Genomic DNA, 15,946 nt, shown 5'->3' with positions numbered 1-15,946 from the left:
TTTTTCTCAGTTAAAGATGTAATTATTTAATTAAAGGCTTTAGATTCATCTGAGACTCCTGTATGTGTTGAGGTGTGTCTGAACTTGGGTGCTGAACAATGTTCCCTATTAGCTCTGCACTTGGGCAGCCACCCAGGAGAGATTCAGGTGCCGCCCAGCTGATGAGCAGAACACCCACAGTCTGCAGCATGTGTTTCTATGGGGGGGGGGGGTAATATCTGCATATGCCTCGGTGCATATAACAAAATGTATTCCGCACATGGATGGAAAAAAATAGAAGGAACATTGGTGCAGAATCTCCTTTCTTAGGGCCTGCAAATAAAGAAAGATTAGGAAAGGCTTTGGGGTAGTTCTTCAAGGGATATGTTGTGTTGGCAAAGTATGCCTGCTTATTCACTGGGACAGAGGGATTTTTCATACTCATTTGGCAGAATGAGGTGAATTCAGAAATTTTTGCAATTGTATGCTAAATGCCTATTGGTAAAATAATTTGGTTGCAAGTGGAAAAACTACAATAAATTTTACCCCTTTACCAAAATCTGTTTTCTCATGTTTTTAGGTATTTGGAAATGCTCCTCCAAGTACAATGACAGAAAAATTCTCTGACCTCCTGCAGTTTACTACACAAGTGTCACGATTGATGGTGACTGAAATTCGACGGAGAGCATCAAATAAGTCCACAGGTAGTGCATGGGGTGACAGATTGGGCTTTGTGAAGTGTACGTTATGTATTCTAGGGAAGTCACTGGGTCCTCGTATGCTTATAAAATGAAATGGTTATTGGGAGGGAGCAGCATGTATTTATTTTATTTTTCTCAGATATGTGTAATCTCTAAAGGCAGTTATAAAACTAATTATTAGAACAAGTTAATAGTATGTTCATTCTAAAATAAGACACAAATCTTCATAGTCATGTATTGTCTATTAGGACTCTTGTATTTCAGAAGGTAAGGAGGTAAGTAGCACAGAGTCAAGATCTTGTCCGTTAAATGTTTTAAAGATGACGATCAGTATCTCAGTTTGGATCTAGTGGTTAATGAAGAGACCATTCAGATTGCAAAGGCCAACACTAGATGCTATTATGGTCTATTCCATGTATGAGAGATGGACCAGCTGCAGTTTCTTGGTTTGTTACAGTGGGGGAGGTCTAGGTTGGATATTGGAAAAACTATTTCACTGGAAGGGTGGTGAAGCACTGGAATGGGTTACCTAGGGTGGTGGTGGGATCTTCGTCCGTAGAGGTTTTTAAGTCTCGATTTGACAAAGCCCAAAGTTGATTTAGTTGGGATTAGTCCTGCCTTGGGCAGGATGCTGGACTTGATGACCTCCTGAGGTCTTTTCCAGCTCTATGATTCTATGTGGGAGCTGGACTTTAACTTCCTTCCACTTCTACATTTCTAAGGTTCTGTACGTTTTAATGAGTCTGGTACTTCAGTGGATATTGTTTGTTTATCTTAAAAGAGTTTGGTTTGTAAACATGCCTATAAATAGATAAAAAGCTGTTAGTTGTATGTTATTATGTATGTTTTGTGAAAATCTAGATGCTTTGAGTAGAAGAAATTTGAAGAAAAATTTGGTGCCTTAATAGGGAAGTAGAGCGTATTTTGGCAAAGAGTTTTTTAGGTAAAGCTCCATATTAATCTTGCCTTTAGTTAATTGCTTTATCTAACCAAATTTATCCTTTGCACCATGGAATCAAGTATTTGAGTCTGTTTACAAAAGTTCATAATAACTGCCTGTGTACAAAGGGAACCTCACTTATTTGCATACTGCTTGGTTAGTAGATCTTGTGTCCAATATTTCAAGTTGATTTTTCATAGGCAATACAGAATACTATGGTACATCAGCAAACTAACACTGATCTACACTAATAACTAAATTTTGCAAATAAGTGAAAAAATACATTACAAGCAGTAGTGAAAGTACCATACTATAATATATACAAATAATGAATTAATAGGAGACCTTACAGTACCAATCTATTTATGTTTATTGTTCAGTGTGGTGACTGCCATTATTTTAGATGGATCATACAGTGCATGGCTCAGTAAAGTGCACTTCTAACATAGTACAGTATATTTTGGTTTTGGTCAAATGATGACCAACCATGCTAGTCATGGTTTTAGACTCTCAGTTTTGTATTTGGAAGTTATTTACAGAATAGACTTTGATTTGAAATAGGTAACTACATGATAGATTTAACTAAAGACAGAAATGCATCTGACGAAGTGGGTCTTTGCCCACGAAAGCTTATGCTCCTACACTTCAGTTAGTCTATAAGGTGCCACAGGACTCCTCGCCGCTTTTGCAGATTCAGACTAACACAGCTACCCCTCTGATACTTAACTAAAGACAGTACATCTAAGCTCTGCCAGCATTACTACGTTAGTAAAATGCTGTTATTTAATGTTAGTTTAAATCTAGAAGAACTGAGTTGTGGTTAACAGTTTCAGAAGAGCCACTCTACTTCAGACTTCCAATGCATATTTATGATGTTTAAAATTTTATAAAGAGTTAATTTGCAAAGATAGGAATGCCCCTAAACACAGCCAACTATGTATTTTCTCTAAATAGTTTTGATGGACAGTTGCCAGTAAGTTTGGAAAGATTTATTGTCCATGGACATTGGATTACTAGCTCCTTCTTTACAAGTGTTGAAATGAACAGGGAAGTCAGTAGGGGAGACTTAATTAAAAAAATAAAAAGAAATTTGTTAACTAGACTCCATTGTGCAATGCTGCTACACCATTGACATTCACATTCAAAACCTTTCTAGTCACACTGAGATCACATTTACTTTACTCCTTTATTTACTATTATTTTAACATTGCTGCAATTTAGTAGTGAATAGATTCAAAACTGATTTTTTGAAGGATGGGAGTGACCTTTTTTTCTCCTTTCTTTCAGAGTATGTAGGCTGTAAATGAAATCGAAATTCTTCCAAGATTCAGGAGACCTTGTTTTTTTTTTTTTTTTTTTTTTTTTAATAGTATAAATGAATCTCTCTCTTGGATTCTTGTCACTTACTTTCTTTACTTGACACCACTGCTGGAAGTGTAGAAAAGTACAATAATTTAAGATATTCGCTCTAGAAGTCACATGAAGGACTTGTGTATCGTTCTAAAACTTAGGTGCAGATCCCTAAATGCAGAGCGCAGATGTGAAAATAAATCTGTCAGATAATTATTAAAATGGAAATTTTTCAGTGTTCTTACATGTTTCTCTTTCACCAGTCTTGGATCAGGTAAGGCTTCCCAGTTTGGTTTTGTCCACCAATACCCAGAGACCAAAGATTACTATTTTCCTTCTTTGAGTGATGTCTCTGCGGGTGCTCCACCGTAGGTGTTGGGCTCATCCCGGCACTGAAGATTGGAGATTTTTCCAGCAATATCTGATTGGGGTGCACATGTGTGGTGGGGGTACATGCCATTTGGAGTTCATGTGCTTGCCCTGACTCCCCTCAGTTGTCTATGTACCACCCTCGGTCATAGATGGCATCCAGTCCTCTCCTTGAGTATCTGTAGATAAGAATTCAATTCTCAGTTAGTATAAAGTTCTTGTTACTGTTGTTCCTTACTTCTACTTGTTACTTAAAAAAAGACTTATTCCTCATGTAAATAGTTAGTCTATAAGGTACCACAGGACTCCTCGCCGCTTTTGCAGATTCAGACTAATACAGCTACCCCTCTGATACTTGATCTCATGTAAATAGTTACTGTGTAAACACTGCCACAAAGCAGCACAGTGAAACCAGGCCTGACAATTGCCCTTTCAAAAAGAGATGGAGAGAAAGAAAGGATTGTCTACAAAATAAGCACAAAGATTATGAGAATCTTCTACATATGAGAAACAGGTAGACAGTGCTGAGTCAGGAAGGAGAAAGAACTGGGAAAGAGTCTAACACAGTGGTTCTCAAACTTTTTGGCCCATGGCCTACCTGGCTCAATGTAAACCTTTCTGTGGACCACCAGTTGCCAATGGAAACTTAGCATTAATTACATAATTACACCCAAGCTATTTTTCTAGTGCTGCAGCTAGGGAAAGTGGTTTGATTTAAATTATTAAACAGATGAAGTATTTTAACGTTTTTCATGTTAGTTTATCAAACTTCATTTTAAATAAAATAAAAAAATTATGTAGAAGAAAAAAGGCTTCAGTGATTTATTTATGGCAAAGGGTGGGGAACCTTTTTTGGGTCAAGGGCCACTGACCCGGACCATAATTGCTCCCCCCCCCAAAAAAAAACCTCCCCCCAAAACCTCCAACCCTGACTGATATGGCCCCCATTTGAGACACCTCACTCCTCAGGCACTCCAGCCCCACAGGGTGAGGAGAAGGGCTAGGGAGGACTGAGGTTCAGGCCTCCCATAGGCCAGATTTACTTTTCTGGGGTCCTGAAATTAGTAGATTTTGTGGACCCTCTTAGGGTTCAAATAACTGAGTGGCCAACCAGCCGTCCTCCAGGCAGTGTGTTTAAGGTCTTGGTCAAGGGCCTGCGTGACCTCTCCATTTCACTGGTTCCTCATAATCACACAACTTTCCATCATCATCTGCGCCCTTTTTACAACTAATGGGCAACAATAACTACAGATCGTTGGGCCATAGAGATCATAAAATGCGGATATGCCACTTATATCAGTTCCTCCAACCACCCCACCCTCCCTGTCCCTCTTCAGGGACCCCTCTCATGAATAGCTTGTATGTCAAGTTATACGTAGGTGCCATAGAGAGGGTGCCTGAGCAATATTGGGGCAGGGGATTTTATTCAGATTATTTTCTAGGGAGAAGAGCACTAGGGGTTGGAGACCCTTTCTTGATCTGAGCCAATGAATACCTCCTCAAACAATGGTTCAAGATGATTACACTCATGTCTATCATTCCGGCACTAGATGAAGGAGACTCGTTTGCAGCCCTTGACCTGCAAGATGCTTATTTCCATGTAGCCGTACATCCAGCTCACAGACACTTCCTCTGTTTTATGGTAGCCTCGGAACACTTTCAGTATTGAGTCCTGGCTTTTGGACTTTCTTCCTTATCACATGGGAGGCTCGCCTTTATTATGCATTCCCTCCAATTCTTTATTGTCAGGAAAATCGAGTTAGGCAACTCCCTAGTCATCCTTATAGCCCCTATCTGGGCCAGACGGACTTTGTTTCCCTATCTTTACCGGATGTCTCATCAGCCTCCTTACGTGCTTCTGAGTAGTTGAGACCTCCTGTCTCAGAATGCAGGCAAGCTTCTCCACCCCAACCAGAAACGCTACACCTGACAGCGAAGTTTCTCTCTGTTTCTCAGATGCGAAGATGTTCACAGCAAGTGAGAAGCATCCTGATTCAGAGTAGAAGACAGACTACATGCAATAGTGGAACCGCTTTACAGCATGGTGTATTAACATTGGTACTCAACCAGCTGTCACTCCCCTTCATACCATCCTGGATTACATTATGGATCTGAAAGTTCAAGATCTATCACTCTGCTCCCTCAGAGTATATCTTGCTGTGCTGGCAGCTTTCCATCCTCTGAATGACAGGTTTACAATATTTGTGCATCCTATCGCAAAGCGGCTTCTTAGAGGGCTGCATAACCATAACCCTCCGTGCAGACCGTTAGCTCCCACATGAGATCTGGACCTGGTGCTCAATACACTAACTAGATCTCCATTTGAGCTCTTGGCCACATGTTTGCTCTCCTTATTAACAGCAAAGATGGTGTTTTTAATAGTAATCACATCAGTGAGACGAGTTAGTGAAATTGTTACTCTCGGCATGACCGCCTTACACTGTGTTTTATAAGGACAGAGTGATCCTCTGTCCCCATCCTTCCTTTCTACCTAAAGTATGCTCAAAACTTCACATTAACGAGCCCGCTGTCCTCTATACTTTCTATCTGAAGCCCCATACTTCTCATGAGGAGGCGGTATTGCATACTCTGGATATCTGGAGGCCATTATCATTCTGTATAGACCAAACACGATCTTTTCTTCGCAAATCACAAACACTGTTTCTCTCCCTTGTGGAATGCTCTTGGGGTATGCCACTATCCTCACTGTGTATTTCCAAATTAAAAACATTATGTATCACCCAGTGTTGCTCACTCCCTACACCCCTGAGAGTGCATTCTACATGGGCTATAACTACTTCACCTGCCTTTCTGAAGGGAGTCCCTCTTAAGGACATCTGTGCAGCAGCTATGTCGTCATCCATCCACACCTTCATGGGACATTACACAATTTCCTCACATTGGAGACAAGTTTCAGTTTCATCTGTGCATACTACGTAATCCAAAGCTCACCTATCGCTATAGAGTCACCAACAGTGGAGCACCCACGGGGACATCACTCGAAGAAGGAAGGGAAGTTACTTGCCCTGTTCAGTAATAACGGTTCTTTGAGACGTCTGTCCCCGTGAGTGCATCACAACCCACCCTTCCTCCTCTCTTCTTCAGAATCCATTCCACGCAATAGGGCATACACACAGAAACTGAGGGGAGTCAGGCCAAGTGCGTTAACACCAAGGCGTGAACGGTATGCGTCCCCCTGCCGCTCATCGTGGCCTGACCAGATACTGCTGAAAAAATTTCCAATCTGTGGCACCGGGATGAGCCCGACACCAACAGTGGAGCACCACATATCTCGAAGAACCATCGTTACCAAACAGGCTGAGTAACTTCCCTTTCTGACCAGTTTAAAAAATTTGGAATCTCCACCCCCACTCCTACCTGACTCCTAATGCAAACATCATAGATGCAGGTTTCTCTGTATGTATTCTGTGTTCTTTATTCTTATTTGACCTTCATCTTTAATGAAATCTAGAAAATGTCTTGTCTTTTTTATTTTTCCTTTAAAGTCTGTGTTGACTTCCCTGAAGATGGCTTCACTTTACTATTTTTAGGAGAATTGCACATTCCTCCCAATACCGTAATTTCAGACTAGCTTGATCTTGTTTGTCTTTGAGCTACTAGTCTAGCAGACTACAAATAGTTCTTGTTTTTTACAGGCTCTTTTGTGTCTCAGTTTTATCTTCCCCACCAGAGTTATACCTTTAGCAGAGATACCATTGGGATTTAGGAAATCAGTTGCTTCTTTGATAGAAAGCTATCTTGTTTTTTTTCTTTGACTGGTGAAGTTTTTGTGGTCACTATTCAGCATCATATGTGATTTAAAATAGCCCTGTGTTTCTCATCATCAGAATTTTGCAAATTGTGGAGTATTTTATTTAACTCCTCAGGCCGCCTTTCTGTTTTTTTGACGTTTACAGGCCAGGCTCTTTTTATAGGATTCCCATGGCCTCTCTTGGTTTAGCTAAATAGAATTTTTTCCAGGGGTGTAAGAGAGATTTTAAAAAGGTTACAAGTTTAATGTCTTCTTCTACTCAGCAGCCAAATCTTGACCTAAATCTAAATCTTGGTAAGAAACCCTGCATATGTTGTTTTGTTTTATACTAGTAGGTCTGAATAGTTACTATACATCTGTATAGGTGTATTGACAAATATAGATTTGTGGAATTTATTGCATTCTTCAATGTCCTGACATCTGTGAGGGTTAGGATGTCTCCTACCATATTCCTCTCCATGGCTTTCTTTCTCTCTCTCTCTTTCTCTCTCTCTCTCTCTGGCGACAGAGGCATGTATATTAGACTACCAGGCATAGGAAAATGAAGCTTCATTTGTCCTGGGAGGTTGACAAATGCCTTTGATGTCGACCCCCGCGCGTCCAGACTACCGCGCTGAGCCGAGAAACAGCTGATCGGCTCAGCGCCGCAGCCATGTAAATTTAAATGAAGCGGCGATTGTTTAAATCGCCGCTTCATTTTCCAATGCCTGGTAGTCTAATCTACATGCCTCTGTCGCCAGAGGCATGTAGTCTAGATGTACCCTCTCTCTCTCCCCCCTCCACTCTGCCCCCAGAGTAATTATCTAATGCCTTCTGCTAATTGTGTTGGTGCATGCAGCAGATTGAATTAAAGAGTTTCACATCTGCTTGCCATATTCTGAATCCTGCTTGCATAACTGATAAGTGAGGTCTGAGTTTCAGCCTCTGCACTTTGGACCAAATTGTGAGCAAGAGCAGATGCACTGGAGCTGTCTAGAGACTTAGAAAGATAGCACTACGGTTGTGCATGTTGAACAATTGAAAGATTTTGAACTTTTTAGAAAGGTTCAGAACCCACTGTCTTTATCCCATTCCTCTTTAATATCCCATATTGCTGTGGAAAGTTCTTCCTGTGCAATGAGTATGTGCAAGTTCATAATCCCATTTAATGCACTTCAGAATCAACATTCTTTCTAGGTTAGCTGCTGAAATGGTCATTTTCCCCTGCAAGGGTTCTCCAAAATATCTCGTACTTCATTTTTCCTATGAAAATCCAGCCATTAATAATAAAAATAATGTATTTTATGGATCTTTTTCATTTGTAGTTCTGAACCAGCTTTTTAAAAAAAGACTAAAATATATCATTATCTTCATTCTTCTGAAGAAGAAACTGATTCACAGCCTTATGTGACTTGGCTGAAAGTCACACTGTAGATAATGAACAGAGGAAAATACCTGATGGAAACATGATACCTTACTTTAGTTGTAGTATGCAGTATAATTTTTAGAAGGCTTTTAAATTTTCTTTTGAAAAACTATGAGTTGGAGGATACACTACAGATTTAACATAGTGAAAATTCTCAATTTGCTATTACAAAATTCTTGGCAATACTAAAGCTGGTTTTTGCAAAATAAATTACATAAATGATAAGAAGTTCAATGAAAGCATGACTTTAAAATGAGCACTAAATACCACCTATCAAATCTACATAGTATGTTTTGTAATGTATTATTTTGTTTCTTTACTCACTAATTTGCAGCATTGAGCTTATCACAGTTATTTTGTGAACTACTCAGCATCTACTCAACCAGATTTAACTGAAAATTATGCCCTATGGATACATGCATAGGATATTCTTCAGTTATCTTTTCTTAATATTCCTGTTTTAATTTGTGTACTTCCATGTCTTACATCTCATTTAATATATTACATAGGAGTTCTGTTTTTCCAGAGATAATTTTTAAAGTGCCTATTGTTATGCCCAAATACTTCTGGATTTAACCCAAGAAAGCATGAAATTCAGAAAACCATAAACAGGTGGTTTTGAATATATTGAGCCTTTTACTTAGCAGTCTACAAGAAGATTATTTGCTGTATGTTCTGTCTGATAACATTCTCACTACCCTGATGCGATTTAATGTCACGAAACTTGAGTTAATGTAGATATTCTCAGTCACTAGTACAGTACTTAGGCGAAGAGGGGATATAATACAGCAGAATCTGTTGGCATTCATAGAATCATAGAAGACAAGGGTTGGATTCTGCTCCAAGCAGGACCAACACCAACTAAATCATTGTTAATGCAGTGCAAAGAAATCCCCAGTTAGACTGCTGACAACAATGGATACTTTTCTTTTTACAGAAAAATGGTGTGCCCAGCTGGCCTCCAAGGATTTTAAAGGCACAACGCCTTCAGGTAATTCCACTTCCAAGGCGTTATACCACAGCCTGGAAAACACCATTCTTCAGCTGTTAACTGATTTGAGTAGGCGTCTAAAGTTTAAACACACCAATATTTCAAAATCTAGTATTTCCTATGTATTTCATCCCCGTACCCTTTGACAGCTCATATATTTTTGATATGCAACGGGAGCACAGAGAACCTCAGAGACATTTCATAACCTTTCACAACAGAGTGTAAAACCATAATGCAGTCTCTTATTCTGAACTTACCATGGGATCTAGGACTTTTCTCTCTCTAAAAATCATACTTCTGAGACAGAGCTTAGAGAAAAAATATTCTGTCAACAAATAAGTGATGGTATAGCTCTGTGGTTTTCTATACAAGTATTTCTTTGTTTAACATGAAAGATGACAGTGTCATATTACCAAATCTGATACTTATTTGCTAAATTGATGCAGTCTTCATTACCTGTAACTAGCTTTGATTTGGTCCCTTGAAGTCTTTGGAATGTTTCTTCATGCTGTTGCTGATAGAGGACATATGGCAACTGATAAAAAGTAATTAAATCTGTTAGCACGTATTTAGAGGTAGATTTTGGAAGTAGGTACCTAAATACTCCTCTCTTAGGGTACGTCTAGACTACAGGCTTCTGTCGACAGAAGTTTTGTCGACAGATACTGTCGACAAAACTTCTGTCGACAAAGCGCGTCCAGACTACATTGAGTTCTGTTGACAAAGCAAGCTGCTTTTGTCGACATGGTAGTCTGGACGCAAAGGACAGTTTCCATTCAATAACACCTTCTGTCAACAGAAACTCTGTCGACAGAAGGTGTTATTCCTCGTAAAATGAGGTTTACCAGCGTCGACAAAACTGCTGAGAACTCAGCGGTAGTGTGTCCACTTTTGTCGACAAAACTCTGTAGTCTAGACACACCCTTTGTGTTTTAAATTCAAAACAGACTGCTTTTATAAGATGTTTTTTTTTTTTTTTTATTGCTGTAGGCTGTTAGCATGCAATAAAATTTTACTTTAAATAGTTGAAACATTTCAAGAGCATCCACTTTCTGTCCATTTAGAAATAAATGTTTTCCTTACTTTCTTCTTGGGCGAGTGGAATGATGCAAGCTTTTATCCAGCTAAGGTTATTTTCAAGTCCACATTAAAATGTATCCTATTTTATACTGTATGTTATTGAAGAATTGTGACACTTGGGCTTTGTCTCCACTAGAAATATAAATGCTCATATAACAAGTGTTTGCATTAGTCATTGTTGGTGTGGACAAATCCTAGGCATTTTTAGCAATCTGTAATATTTTCCTCTGAACAGGATTATGGTATTTGTTGAGAGAAAAATCTTGTGGCCTGTGAGCATTGGTCAGTTAGCACCTGTACGGTTAATCTACTGCTATTAGTTGCTGTAACAACTATACTATGGGTTTGTCAAGAAAAACATGCCAACTGATCTAATTTTTTTCTTTGACATGGTAACCAGTCTAGTGGAAGTGGAATAAGCAATAAACAGATATTGGGATTTTAATAAGGATTTTCATGCAGTCTCACTTGTCATTCTCATAAGCAAACTAGAACAATATGACCTAGATGAAGGTGCACAAACAGTTGAAAAGCCGTATTCAGACTATTTACCAATGACCAGTATCATACTAGAAGGATATACCAAGTCCTCAATTGAGTAATATTCAGTGTTTTCATTAATTACTTGGATAATGGAATAAAGGGTACTCTTATAAAATTTGAGAGGAAAAGTGTGGCGAGAGCTTTGGAGGAAAAGGATTAGAATTCAAAATGGCCTTGATAAATTGGAAAATTGGTCTGAAATCAACAAGATGGAATTCAGTAAAGACCAGTGCAAAGTACTGTAGAAAGAAAAATTCAAGTACACAGATACAAAATGGATAATAACAAGTAGGCAGCAGCACTGCTGAAAAGGATCTGGGGGTTATAGTGGATCCCAAATTGAATGGGGGGAGTCAGTGTGATCCTGCTGTTAAAAAGGCAAATGTTAATCTGGGCTGTATTAACGGTAGTGTCATATGTAAGACACCAGAAGTAATTCTTTCTGTCTTCTTAGCGCTGGTAAGGTCTCAGGAGCAGCACTGTGTCCAGTTTTAGACACCATATTTTAAAATAGATATGGGCAAACTGCAGAGAGTCCAGAGGAAATAGTTTTCTAAAACTCCTTATTTTTGTAAAACAAAAAAAGCAGTCATGTAGCACTTCAAAGACTAACAAGATGATTTATTAGGTGATGAGCTTTCGTGGGGCAGACCTACTTCTTCAGATCATATTCTGAAAGTGAATTGGCATGACAATTATATAACAGAGGGATACAATGAAGAAGTAAACAAATTCTTATTTTTGTATATCTATAAAGAGATGGGTATTTTGAGTGTGTGAGGGAAAATTCTCTTATTAATCAATACACAAGACTCATTTTGTGGAAAATGCTTTCTTATAATGGAACTTGTACAAAAAAAATAAAAAAAGATAGCAGTAACGCTGGAGTGCTTTATTAAAACCTTGCCGTTTTCATAAATTGTGGATCATATAACATTAATTAACTTTCAGAATGAGCATCAATTTTTGCATTTAATTTAAAACTGAAATAAAAAAGGCAAATACAAAAATGTCTTTGCTGTAATTGGTTGCTCTAGCATTGGTTGCTTTGTAGATATAAGTATTTATAAACCATATATATTTTGAATGATTGGATACAGCATATACTTACTATATATGGATCAAACATATTAAAATAAGAGATTATTGGAATAAGTACTATACAAGAAGAGGTTATTTAGGTGAATCAGTTTTCTACCTCTGTGTATAAGTTTGTCCTTATATCAGTCAGCAGTGGTGTGTACATGTTTGATGCCACAGGTATGTAATAATGTATATACCTATATAATTTATCAGATGTTGTTGACCACATCATATGCCCACTAATTTCTTTCCCTGGATTTTATTTCACTAACTTCAGAGTAGCTTCAGACAGACAGTTCTTAACCAAGTATAACATATCCCTTCAAAAGGCAATGGTCCTGACAAATACCCTGAAGCCTTAAATTCACCATAATTAACCTGAGTTACATCAACTTTGGGAGATAAAAACTCTTGAAGGGAAAGATGACCATAAGAAGATAAGACTGCCCATATTGCATCAGACCAAAGGTCTGTTTAGCTCAGTATCCATGTTCTGACAATGGCCCAGTGCCGGAAGGCTCCAGAGATTATGAAAAAAACCCAGATAATCCATCCTGTGGTGGGGTTATGGGTACGAGCGACTCCCCCTGCTCACCAGGAGGAAGCCTATCCTTCATGAACTTATCTAGCTCTTTTTTGAACTCTGTTGGCCTTCACAACATCCTCTGGCAAGGAGTTTCCCAGGTTGACTGTGTGTTGAAATCCTCCATTATTATTGAGGTTTAAAAAAAATTATAGCTTCTCTAATCTCTGTTAGCATTTGACAGTCACAATCACTAGTCTAGCCAGGCTATCAGTAATACATCCCTTCTGTTATATTTTTTTAATGAAGTATGGAATTACTATCCATAAAGCCGTCCTTCTTCGGGGCGACCCGCACTATTGTGCAGTTTCGTTCATTTAAGTTTTACTTCATTTGAGTCTATGTGCCAGTCCCTCACCGGCATCTTCTGTTCATCTTTATCAGTGCCTTGCATGGAAACAATATTGATGCCTCTGATGAAAACAACTCCAGTGGCACCTTCAAGACTAACAGTTTTATTATAGTGTAAGCTTTATTGAGATGCAAATCACTTCATCAGAGGCATGAAGTGAAAGAAAAAGAAGCAGATAGTAGGGACACAGAAATGGAAATGTTACATCAGAGCCCTTCTTCCATGTACATTGGACAAACCCGACTGTTCCTATATGCAACAGAATAAATGGACACCATTCTTGAGGAAAAAAAATTCAAAACCAGACTGCAACGTGCAACTGCTGAGCTGGAATTCATACACAAATTTGACACCATCAGAATGGAACTGAATAGGGACTGGGAATGGCTCTCCCATTACAATAAGTAAATTTCCACTTTAGATATTCTCTCCTTCTTATCCACACCTATCCTGACATTGTATTTGCAATTCTTTCATGTAGAGAGAGAATATGGATGAGGTAATATCTTTTATTGGACCAACATCTGTTGGTGAGAGAGGCCAGCTTTTGAGTTTACACAGAGCTTGGTTTCAAGATTGTTTTAAATAAAAAAAAATCCTACATAAATTTCTTCATACTCTGGAAATTTCACTTTTTCTGTATAGCTGTGTCATTCTTATCAGTGAACTTTATGCATGGATAAGAGTTGAAGACTTAATTCTGTTGTAAGTGAAAGCGTAGATTCTGGATGAGATTAAAGTGGCCCAGAAAAAATTTCTATTTATCCCAGAGAAGTGGATTTTTAAACTTCTGATTATAACTAACTCTTAGGATACTCTCTTAGGAACATGTTTCCTTCAGCTATTTGGAAAGTCAAGGAATCTGAAACGCTACAGGATTCCCAATGACAGTGGATACTGTCATTATTCCATTTGGTTGAGTTGATCAGATGAGTAATTTCTTGGTCACTTGAAAATAAAAGGCTACGTAATGTGCTGGTTGCATACTTTTTATTTCCTCTTTATTGGCTTTTGTTTTGAACATTCTTATGGCTGTCTGTATTTTAACATTTTTCATTTTGTCTTTACCTTGGATGATTTGTTTCTTAAAGTTGCTCCAGTAACTATAAACACGTAAATCAGTTTGTTTTCTCATAAGCAAAATGTCCATGTTTCCCCTCAGTAGATACAGGTTTTACCAGCCATTTCGTTTATTTTGTTTTCAGTGTAAATAATATTGTTTAATGAATCAGAGTTACTGACATAAGCCCTCAGTTTCAAAGATCTACGCTTTGTTTCTCAGTGTCATTACTAAGAGGAAAGTCTTCAAAAGTATCTAAATCACTTGGGTTCCTTAAATCACTTTTGTAAATGGGTCTTAAAGTCACTTTTGGTACTTCTACAATTTTTCCCTAGTTCTCAAATACTGCTGATGTCACAAATGATGCAACAGTTCAGGGGTTAGATACCGTAACTTTCATAGGTTGCTTTGAAATTTGTATCGTGCCTTTTAGAATTGTTAGTCTAATTATAGGCTTGCATCTGTTCATCTGGCTTTGGATCTACAGTTTTGGGGGACAGGGGAGGGCCTTCATGCTGCTCTAACTGTAGCCTGAGGGTTGAACCTATACAGAGCAGAACTGAAGAGTATAAAGTCAGGTTTTCAATTACTTTACCTTTAACCTATTCTTTAAGCCTTGCTTTGTGCTAATGAATCTCACCCCAGGATTTGGCCCATTGATTCATCCCTCTGTCCATGGAAGCAGTGCTTCCAGTAGTGTCTGTACAGAAACTACAGGAACAAGGCAGTGTGCCAACAGCTTGGATAATAGAGTGCATTAACAGAACAAATGTGAGCACTTAATTTGTCTATTACCTTTTAAACTCACCATGTCTCCTCATTTATTTTAATTGGGGAGGTGGACATTTAGCTGGTCAAACTTTCAGGAAAGATGGCTTCTCTGTGCACTATATGGAAAGAGTTGACAGGAGAGTGTCTGAAGTTGCGGAGAATGTGTTTTATGAGAGTCTAAATAGATATTAGCCAATTCAAAAGTGTTTTGAATCTTTGTTTATAATGACCTATACTACATGCTGGAGTTTAACATTTTATTAAGCCAAACATTTTATGTACTGACTTGTTTATTTTATTACTTATTGTTTTGTTGATGTTTATTCTAATGTCTTAGCCTCTTCATTAGAGGTGGGTTGAAACAAAATGACAGATACCAATACTGAGGATGTTAAAGACTAGTCACTATCTGATAAGCATTTGTTTATTGGACAGTAATGTTGACTAGTGAATTCCCCCGTCCCCTTGCTGCCTCTATGGGGGAGGGAAGGGGTACTTTGAAACCCCAAGGTGGCAGGTGCACAGCTGATCCTGGGATCAGCTGTGTGGCAGGCTGCCCCTTTAAAACACTGCCTCTGCAGAGATTCAAAGAGGCAGCCCTGGAGTCCGGGGCCAGCTGAGGATTCCCAGCTGATCCCAGGCTCCCAGCAACACTTCCCTGGAACCTGGGGTCAGTTTGGGAGTCTTGGGGAAATGCCACGGGGAGCCCAGGGTCAGCTGGCCCCAGGCTCCCCTCCTGCCCCTTTGAATCTCTGCACTATTCAAAGGGACAGGGGAGCCCATAGCATGGAGCCTGGGGTCAGCAGGAGACTGTGAGTTCTCCCCCACCCCCGCTCACCCCGGCCTGCATGGCTTTGAAATGCACAAGAACCCCCACTGGGGACTCCTGTGCATTTCAAAACAGGCACACGGCATGGAGCCCGGAGTCAATGGGACTTCCCACTGGCTCTGGGCTGTACACAGAGTT

The 15,946-nt window shown here is 39.1% G+C and overlaps 1 protein-coding gene across 9 annotated transcripts in view; it reads left to right on the top strand.

Annotated features, from left to right (window-relative positions):
• Positions 1 to 15,946, top strand: part of WDFY3 (WD repeat and FYVE domain containing 3) — a 372,301-nt gene that overhangs the window by 149,139 nt on the left and 207,216 nt on the right. For 7 of the 9 annotated variants that reach the window (XM_075929522.1, XM_075929521.1, XM_075929523.1 and 4 more), the window contains 2 exons: positions 560 to 683; positions 9,454 to 9,507. In XM_075929522.1, coding sequence (XP_075785637.1) covers positions 560 to 683; positions 9,454 to 9,507 — 178 coding nt within the window. The remainder of the gene's footprint in view (positions 1 to 559; positions 684 to 9,453; positions 9,508 to 15,946) is intronic. The other 2 variants (XM_075929529.1, XM_075929525.1) reach the window with 1 other exon arrangement.

This window comes from Pelodiscus sinensis, chromosome 5, assembly GCF_049634645.1.
Source record: "Pelodiscus sinensis isolate JC-2024 chromosome 5, ASM4963464v1, whole genome shotgun sequence".
Classification (NCBI taxonomy): domain Eukaryota; kingdom Metazoa; phylum Chordata; order Testudines; family Trionychidae; genus Pelodiscus; species Pelodiscus sinensis.
This window is presented reverse-complemented; position numbering and strand designations above follow the sequence as displayed.